At 43.1% G+C, this 9,985-nt stretch overlaps 2 protein-coding genes across 2 annotated transcripts; both read right to left on the bottom strand.

Annotated features, from left to right (window-relative positions):
• Window positions 1-3,122: 3,122 nt before the first annotated feature.
• On the bottom strand, window positions 3,123-3,689 carry LOC121141502 (keratin-associated protein 9-1-like). The gene has a single exon (XM_040749682.1). The coding sequence runs from the start codon at window positions 3,687-3,689 to the stop codon at window positions 3,123-3,125; it is 567 nt and encodes a 188-aa protein (XP_040605616.1).
• A 5,256-nt stretch (window positions 3,690-8,945) lies between these two features.
• Window positions 8,946-9,515, bottom strand: LOC121141501 (keratin-associated protein 9-9-like). The gene has a single exon (XM_040749681.1). The coding sequence runs from the start codon at window positions 9,513-9,515 to the stop codon at window positions 8,946-8,948; it is 570 nt and encodes a 189-aa protein (XP_040605615.1).
• Window positions 9,516-9,985: the final 470 nt, after the last annotated feature.

The following is a 9,985-nucleotide window of genomic DNA, read 5'->3' as shown; positions in this document are numbered from 1 at the left end:
CTAGTTATACTACTTACAGAAAGGACCATTTACACACACACACACACACACACACACACACACACACATGTTGAGACTGCCTTCAGGAGCATCTACCTCCTGTGTACCTGATTACCTTTTCCTTGCTGTAGCCACCTGTGATACAAACCTTGAATAGCATTACTGAGAACTTCTTCCCCCCTTTTGATACCTCATCTGCTCATATCTCCTACTTGAGAGATCACATTCATTTCTTCCTTGTCTCTGGCATCTGTTTTCCTTTCTGTGGCTAATGCTGACTATACACTCTCCCGTTGGTTGAATGTGGGTGTGTAGGGGATGGGCTGTGCCTGTGGAGGCCAGAGGTCAATGCTTCATCTTTCGTTGTAGCCTTTCCTCCTTAGTTTTTGAGACAGGGTTTCTCACTGAACCTGGAGCTCACCAACTACTTGACTGGCTGAGCAGTGAGTCCAGCTGTGTCCTTGCCAGCACTGGGATTACAGGTGCCCACTGATATATCCAGCTTTGCATGTGGGTTCCGAGGATCTGAACTTGGGTCCTCATGCTTACACAGCCACCTTTATAAACTTTATAAACTGAGCCACCTCCTAGCCCTTACATTTTAGATTCAGAGTTGTACTCTGTGTAAGCAGAACCCCACAAGAGTCAGATAGCTTCGTGGTGCTCTTCTAGGTTTATTTTTCTTAGTATCTACCCACATGTCCCTCTTTGACTGTCCTCCCTATACCCCCTTCATGGCTTCTAATGACACACAGATCCTATTTTTTATTTTATCTTATTTAATTTTTTGAGACAGTGTTTCTCTGTGTAGCCTTGGCTGTCCTGGAACTCACTCTGTAAACCAGACTCGAACTCACAGAGATCCTCCTGCCTCTGCTTCCCGAGTGCTGGGATTAAAGGTGTGCACCACCACTGCCTGGCTTACTTAAAATTTTTAATTTAAAAGTCCTGCAGGTATGATTGTGTGATAAGCATACTCATCTGCCCTCCATTCCCTTCATTTTCCCTTTTGTCTCCCTTTCTGTTACTAATCTCCTTTATTCCTCTAGAAATTTCCACCTATATTTTCTTTAAAATCATTTTTTGAGAATTTCATGCATAATTACTGTATTTACATCATTTAGACCTGTCCCTCCCCCCAAACTCCTTCCATGTCCTCTCACACTCTCTCTCAAATTCATTCCCTCTTCTGTAATTATCACACATGCATGATCATATGTGCTTTTGAGTGCACACACACACACACACACACACACACACACACACACAGAGTCCATTTACTGGTGCTAGTATGTGTCTAGGCCTGACTACTTGGTATTGAGCAATGTATCATGGGGCTCATGTCTGGAAAAAACAGATTCTCACTTTCTCAGCAGACATTGATTACCTCTAGCTCTTTGCCTACTGGTGGGTGATTGTAGATGTCCTTCTGTATATATGTTTCTCTTATTGGTTGATGAACAAAACACTGATTGGCTGATTGGACAGGCAGGAAGTATAGGAAAGGCTATGGGATGAGGAGAATTCTGGGAAACATAGGCAGACAGACTCATCATGTAGAGCCTGGGAAGAGAGGATGTACCAGACATTCTTCGGTAAGCCAAGATCATGTGGAAATACATAGATTAACAGAAATGGGCTAATAATTAAGACAGATCTAGCCAATAAGAAGCCCAAGCCACCAGCCAACAGTTTCATAACTAATATAGCGTCTGTGTGTTTATTTGGGTGAAACGGCTGGAGGAAATTCCATTACAGGTGGGGCCTTGTGAGAGTTTCCCTATGTATGTAGTCATGTCAACTAGTGTTGTCATTATGCTGGTCTTGCTCGGCAATCACGTTGTTGCAGTTTCATGAGTGCAGCAGGACTGTCGTATCTAGAAGACAGTCCAGCAGCAGATGTTCTGTGCCATTCTCTGAATACAGGTATAGGGATTGTGTTGTAGATACACCAACAAGGGCTGAGCAAAACTCCAGGCTTCCCTATATGGTCACTTATTCTCCACATTTAACTAGTCATGGAGTTCTGTAGTAGTATGCCTCCACAAAAGAAAGCCCCTTTGATAAGTGGTGAGAGCTGTGCTTATTTGTGGATAAGTGTTGAGAATACAGCTAGAAATTCTATTGGTTTGGGTAAATGGCAGAGACTCACGTCTACTTTCATGCAATATATACATTAATGAGTTTGTGTGAGGATATAAAATCTAGGAGTCAAAAATAAAATAGGTATTTGTCTTTCTGGCCCTATCTTAATTCACTGGACACAACTTTCTCCAGTTGCAGCAACCTTCCCCAGAAAAAAAACATAATTTCATTCTTCTGAAAACATCCAGGAGGTACAGAAGCCACACTTTTGTTACCTATCCCTGTTTGTTGGATGTCCAACACAGCTAATGTAAACAGTGCTGCTGTCATTCACTTTCCTGCGCTCTGACATGCACTCTGTGCATTCCCACGTGAAGCTTGCTCCTGCAGGAGATACCAGAGCCAGGCACTCCTTCCTAGTTCCTAGTTATTTCTGTTTGGAGGAAGATGTGAGTGAAAGAACCATGAGATAAGACAAGACCCAAGTGTTGTTCCAGATGACAATGGATACAAAATGTTTGCTGGCTTTGAACATGTTATGAGGCTATTGCGGGACTTGCTCTGACGATGGAAGTGGAAGGCAGTCAGAATATAAACTTTTGTGAAGGAAAGATGAAATAGCATCCAGACATTTTTCAGAAAGCAAATGCAGATTTATTTAGAATACATGTAATCCAGAAGACAATTTAAAGTTAGCCAGATGGTGGAGAGAATAGGAATACCATGGGAGATGAAATCATTCATCACTGAGGAGGGTTAAGAAAGAAGGATGAAGGTTTGATTTGCTCATGTTGCTTGGAGAGAAAGGTTCTTTTCTGACTGAGAGAACATAGCCCGAGGCCAAGAGAAGATTTAACAGACCAGGAGGGCTAAGTAGTGAGCAATGAGAAGAGTGGGCTCTCTCATCAAGCAGACACTCACAGTCATGTGAAAGAAGACAACCTATTGATAGTTAATGATGGCAAAGCACACATAGTGGTCCTGTTGGAGAATTTTGCTTAGATGATGACAAGTTAGCATGTGACTGAAGATAGTCATCAGCAGCAAGGCTCGCAGCAGCTGGACCCACAGCCTTGGGACAGGCAGCCAGGCACACAGACACATGTGGGCTGGTAGCAAGTCCTGGTGCAGGTCACAGGTCCAGAGCAAGCTGGCTGGCAGCACAGGTCGAGGCAGAATGGCTTGCAGCAGGGTTTGCAGCAGGGCTTGCAGCAGGGCTGGCAGCAGGGCTGGCAACAGCTGGAGATACAGCACCTGGGCTGGCAGCAGCTGGACTCACAGCATCTGGACTGGCAACAGCTGGGCTGGCAGCAGCTGGGCTGGCAACAGCTGGGCTGGCAGCAGGGCTGACAACAGCTGGACACACAGCAGCAGGGCTGGCAGCAGGGTGTGCGGCAGCAGCTGCTCACACAGCTTGGCTGGAAGCAGGTCCTGCAGCAGGTGGTTTGGCAGCAAGGCTGGCAGCAGCTGGAGCCACAGCAGCTGGGCTGGCAGCAGGGCTGGCAGCAGCTGGTCACGCAGCTTGGTCTCCAGCAGGTGGTCCTGCAGCTGGTGGTCCTGCAGCAGGTAGGCTGGCAGCAAGGGGAGCAGCAGGAGTTGGTCATGGTGTTGGATGTGGAGGGAGAGGTTTTTCTGTTCACAGGGGTTCCTGAGATTATGACAACTGTGTCAGTCCTGGGGCTTTTATACCCTGGACATGCCATGAAGGGACCAATAAGCAGGCCTTTTCCTTGTTGTTTGTTTTCTTCTGTTCCAGAGGAAACTCTCACAGGAGGAAGTATTCATTGAGTTTTAGAAATCTTTTGAAATTATGATGTAAGCAGTTAATTGTGGGTAATTCAAGGAAGGAAATTTCTAGAAGTCATCATTAGCATTGTTCCTGCTCTGATCAGGTGATAGTTGCTGCAGCCACAGGAGGGGTTGAAGCATACCCTTCTTCAGTTTGCTCTCCTGTTTCCTTGGTTGTGTGTGGACTGAGGTGTGCTTTTAGGGAGAGCTACATTCACAGTGATAAATGAAGCCGTGTTTGAGACCAGGCTGTTTCCCAGAGATGTTTTGCTTGTTACACACTAAAACAGGCAAGCCTATTTGCAGCAAATGATGCCTGTGCTGAACCAGTGTTATCAAAGAAAGAATCCATGTAGTCTTTTTTTCAACTACACCCATAAGCACCAAAGCCAAAATACAGCGTCAGAAGGAAGATAGGTGGGTTCAGAAGCCATTGGCACACTTAGATATTAGTCCTGTTCACCCATAGGAAGATGAGGAGATTAAATGCAGTAAATGGCACCTGCATTTTAAAATAAATGGAATCATAATATACTTACAGAGATGGGCATGCACTATAGCTTGAGCAGATATGATACAAGAAACAGTGTGTCTGTCCTTCATATCAGGTACCAGTGTGTGTGTGTGTGTGTGTGTGTGTGTGTGTTTAGTACATATCTGAGCAATTAGTGTATTGTTTTTGCTATAACAGTTTGTCAACTTTTGTGTTTTATCAAAAATAAAGTTATATAATTCATATGGTTTATTTACTTATGCTAAAAATATATTTGTGAGATTTAATATTAATGTTAGATTCAGTAGTCATTTCCTTTTCATTTCACTCAATCATTTCATGTAATTGTATGATAAGGCTACAATCTATTAATACCCATTGCATGACAAGACCTTAATTTTTTTAAATCCTTGTGTCTTTGATGGACTTTCTTCTTCTTTTTTATTAATGTATTTTTTTTACATTCCAACCCCAGTTTCCCCTCCCTTCTCTCCTCCCACTACCCCTGTTCCCTCTCCTCCCATCTGCTCCTCAGACAGGGTAAGGCTGATAGACTTTTTCTTAATCATTAGGACTTTTGAGAATCATACTCTTAAGATGATTTGTCTATTTCTTAGTCTACAAGTTTGTGGATATTCGCAGAAATATTCTTTGATGGAAAATTCTGGATTCCAAATTGTAGATATAAAAAACACTAGTACACAGTTCCAAATTGTTTTTACAAAACCAGTGCATGTGTTGGACAGATAGATCCATTGGTAAAGTGCTTGTCGTGCAAGCATGAAAGCCTGAGTTGGATCCCCAGAACCCTTGTAAAGAATGTTGAGCAAAGGGGCACGTGCTTGTAATCCCAGCACCATAGAGGAGAGTACAAACAGAACCCCAGGGCTTTCCAGCCAGGCAGCCTAGCATAATCAACAAGTTCCAATGTGAGAGCAGCTCAAAAACAAGGTGAATGCTTCCCTGAGGAATAACCGAGGTTGTCCATGTGTATACATACGCATTCACACCTGCACACATGTGTGTATCCACACACACACACACACACACACCTAAGGTTGCAATGATATATACATTATATAACTGATTGTTCACATTGCTTTAAGAATCATCTATACTTGATGTTTTCATTATGGACCTTTAGCTATTTGTTTATTATGTATCTCTTACAATTTGGTTCTTAAATGTCCACTCGGAAACTACTGAAGGCTTGGTTCCCCAGCTGATGGTACGGTTAAGTACGCAGTGATGGTACCATCAGAGTGGGATCTCATTGGAGGAAAGATGCCATCGAGAGCATGTGTTTAAAACATATATTGGGACTTGGCTCATTCATCTCTGTGTCTTTGTTTCTTGATGACCATGTAGCAGCCAGCTTTCATTTCTCCCATGGTTCTGCCATGATATAGTGCTTCAACCATAAATCTAAAAGCTGCAAGGCAAAGCAATTATGAGCTTAAACTTCAGAAACTATGAGCTAAAATAGGCATTTCCTTCTAAGTTGTTTATCTTATTTTGTCACAGGCATGGACTGCTGACTAACAGAGTAGCTATTTAGTGTTTTCTCCTTGAAGACTTAATTTGATTTTCCTTGAAGACTAATGGGTTGACCGCCCATACATTCATTGGACATGCAGAGTTCTCTTTTATGCGATGCTAATCATGTCTTAAGTTATTTTGGAATTGTTTGCCTTTTTCTTATTTCTTCATTGATGCCTTTGTTGATTTCATGCCTTACCAGTGTCTTCTTCTATACTGTGGCCTACCTTGTCCCTCTCTTAATGTTTTCCCATTTTTATTGTCACAGATTTATTATGCATAATGTTGGATTTCATATAGATAATTTCTTGCAAGTCTGTCATGTACTTTGACCCTGTTAGGAAGCACAAGAGGGAGAGACCCTTGTTATGCCCAATGTAAAAAGAGCCCCCACAAAGACAGAGGAAAATGAAAAACACAGGTAAGAAAAGCACGGAGTCATGATCCAAGTGATATGGGCAGTTCTACAGGTTCAAAAATGCTAGGAGGTAGATTTCCTCTGTTTCTCTGGACGGGAACACAATCATAACAACTCCTGGATTTGAACCCATGGCATCAAATTTGGTTTCAGACTTCACAACTAGAAGATAACACTGCTGTGCTGTTTCAGTCACAAAGCTGGCGGTGTTTCTTTGCAAGAGTAAGGAAGCAAGTGCATATTTCCAGTCCCACGGTGTCTGAACTTGACATTCCTATACGACTTTTCTAATGGCTCCTGTTTAATTCTTGAAGCTAAGATGTTTTATTTCAGAGTTGGGCTTAGAATCTGAAAGTAATTTCTCTTGGAAGGAATGTGATTACAGTCTAAGAGTACAATCTCTAGGTGTGTCAAAAGGAGAACTTCGAAGAGCAATTGATGCTCATGTAATTTTCTATACATAGAATGAAAATGCATTTCAAAGAACACACAACTTTAAAGAACACAACAATACAATAAAAGGAATTAAGTTTGTGTTCATAGAGTTCAGTCAAAACCTTTGTGGGATTATCCTCTAGGCTTCAGGTTCTCCATTTCTATGGTATGAAATATTACTGAATCTATATATAAGGAACAAAATTTGGTCCAGTGAACTCCCTCATCTGTGTCCTTAAACAAAAACCAAAATCCAATAAATTTCTGGCCTAAGACCTGTCTCTCTCTGAAGGTCTGTTGCACATGGAGACTTTCTAGGTATATATCTGAGAAGATCACATATATCCTGTGCTGTGACCCCATGAGGTAGTGTGTAGGTGTGTTATATTGTTCCCAGGGAAGTAAACCTGGCCGTTCAAGTGTGTTTCTTTTCATTAATCACTCTTTCCGATAACAGTGTTAACTAGTACATTACGAAGTTCCCCATTGTTTATGGGGTTTGGGGTTTCCCTGTCAGGTCCATGTTCATATATACCATGGCTTCTAATGTCTCTCTTTCCCTCTTCACCCCTCTCTTTTTCTTCACAGTGTTGGTACCAGAACCCAGGCTTTCATTTCCCTGCACTGATTTGTTTTTCCCTTTCCAAATCAGGAAGTTATTTTTATTCATTAGGTGTCCTGGAGATGATAGAGAATCAAAGGCTGGCAGCATGACTGCTTGTTACCTTGAGTCCTGGGATTTGTCACTCCTTTCTTTCCTGAATAATGTTTTCATCTAGAAACAAATTGTCTCTCTATGTCTGAGTGTAGGGGAGATTTAGACTGTTTCATGGGGCATGATTTATTCCTATTTGACTATTTGTGATCAGTGACAAGAAGTATGAGAAAATAAACAATGACACTTCCATGACATGAGCAAAAGCTTTCTAGTGTAACTCCTCAAATCAAAATCCCAGGACAGTAGCAGGAACATGTGAATCACCAATAGGGTTTGAAGGGGCTAACCAGTTGAGACAATAGAGTTCACATCATTTTAGGAGGGTTCTTAAAACTGTTGCGTGTCTTAAGTGACTGGTGGTGACCAAGATGTGTGAAAAGAACTCTGTGAATAAAGATGATCTGAAAATGAAAGGAACTGGTATTTTCGTTGCCAGAGAAGAACCCGAAACACAGAGATTTGTAATGCTCAAGCCCCAGTGTTCTAGATACTTAGACTGAGTTGTACCTGTAATTATGTTAGCTCCAGAATCAGAAATCCCCGGACCTCATTCTATCTATCCCTAGCTACCTGGTTTGCATTGGGCCACTTACACATTGCAGGTAAGAACAGCTGCTGTGAGTTCATGAGAACAATGGCCATGTCATGTGCAGTATACAGTGTTTCAGAGCATTCTCCAAATCCTTCTACCATGATGCTCCCTGACCCTTTGCAGTGGAGTAGGAGAGGTCTACAGATGCTCCATTTAGGGACAAGCATCCATAGTCAGTCGTTTTCAGCATTTTTAGAGTGTCTCTACACACTCTTACTCCATATAAGGTCAAGCATACAAGGCCAAGCAATCATGTACTGAATCCCTGAAGCCACATGTTAGAAGAAATCTTTCATTCATTAAGTTGTTCTTTCACTTATTTTATTCACAGGGGAGACGTTTTGATTAATGCACTGAATCCAATGCAATGAATTAAATTACTTAGATCAGAAAACATAATGTGAAAAACAAATGGAAAATGAATCAAACATAATATGAGAAGTAGAATAAAGAAGACTTTATTAGAATAGCAATGGGTGGTGTCTCTTTAGCTGGAGAGACAATACAAAGTTGTCATGATGGGTCACAAGATGAGTCATAAAAACTGTGAATACACTGAAGAGTAATGGTGGGTACTTATCATTTCAAAGATGCAATACGATAGTTGTGAATTGTTTTTGTTTTTTACTTTTTAACTTAGTAAAGGAATGGTTTCTGTCCGTGCTAAGACTATGAATCCAGATCACAACAGATGAAGACAGACAAGGAAATGAAGGTAACATCAAAATGGGTGAGATGGCAGTCACGGTGCTGGTCACAGGCCTGTTAGCAGGAAGACTGGTAATTTGATGATGGCAGAACGAAGGCAGAGAGTTTGGCATAAAGTAAAGCTCCAGCAGGTCTGAGGATCAATTATTCTATTCCAGTAGTGGCTTCATCAGCAACCGCAGGGCTCGCAGCAGCTGGACCCACAGCCTTGGGACAGGCAGCCAGGCACACAGACACATGTGGGCTGGTAGCAAGTCCTGGTGCAGGTCACAGGTCCAGAGCAAGCTGGCTGGCAGCACAGGTCGAGGCAGAATGGCTTGCAGCAGGGTTTGCAGCAGGGCTTGCAGCAGGGCTGGCAGCAGGGCTGGCAACAGCTGGAGATACAGCACCTGGGCTGGCAGCAGCTGGACTCACAGCAGCTGGGCTGGCAACAGCTGGGTTGGCAGCAGCTGGGCTGGCAACAGCTGGGCTGGCAGCAGGGCTGACAACAGCTGGACACACAGCAGCAGGGCTGGCAGCAGGGTGTGCGGCAGCAGCTGCTCACACAGCTTGGCTGGAAGCAGGTCCTGCAGCAGGTGGTTTGACAGCAAGGCTGGCAGCAGCTGGAGCCACAGCAGCTGGACTGGCAGCTGGGCTGGCAGCAGCTGGTCACGCAGCTTGGTCTCCAGCAGGTGGTCCTGCAGCTGGTGGTCCTGCAGCAGGTAGGCTGGCAGCAAGGGGAGCAGCAGGAGTTGGTCATGGTGTTGGATGTGGAGGGAGAGGTTTTTCTGTTCACAGGGGTTCTTGAGATTATGACAACTGTGTCAGTCCTGGGGCTTTTATACCCTGGACATGCCATGAAGGGACCAATAAGAAGGACTTTTCCTTGTTTGTTTTCTGTTGTTCAAAAAGAAATTCTCACAGGAGGAAGTTGCTCTTTAAGTATTGCAATCTTTTGAAAATTATGCTGAAAGTAATTAATTGTGGGTATTTTTGGCATCGTTGCCACCATTTCTTTTCTGAGCATTCTCTGATCATGTGATGGCTCTGTGGGCACGGGAGGAGCTGACAATTCTTTTTTCTTTGGTTCATATATTGTGCTGGTTCAGACTGGGAAGTATTTGAGAAGAGGACTATGATGCTGATGTGTTCACAGTGTTAAATTCAGTACTTGCCTGAGTTCAAATCTACTCATTATAACTGCCTGCTTATTCCAGACTATAGCAGTCA

The sequence above is a fragment of the Mesocricetus auratus genome, unplaced genomic scaffold (genome assembly GCF_017639785.1).
Source record: "Mesocricetus auratus isolate SY011 unplaced genomic scaffold, BCM_Maur_2.0 Super-Scaffold_100007, whole genome shotgun sequence".
Taxonomy (NCBI): domain Eukaryota; kingdom Metazoa; phylum Chordata; class Mammalia; order Rodentia; family Cricetidae; genus Mesocricetus; species Mesocricetus auratus.
Note: the sequence above shows the minus strand (reverse complement) of the source record. Positions and strands in the feature narration are given on the sequence as shown.

Excerpts from the sequence above, each read along its gene's own strand:
- LOC121141502 (XM_040749682.1), bottom strand. The coding sequence starts at position 3,689 with ATGACCAACTCCTGCTGCTCCCCTTGCTGCCAGCCTACCTGCTGCAGG.
- LOC121141501 (XM_040749681.1), bottom strand. The coding sequence starts at position 9,515 with ATGACCAACTCCTGCTGCTCCCCTTGCTGCCAGCCTACCTGCTGCAGG.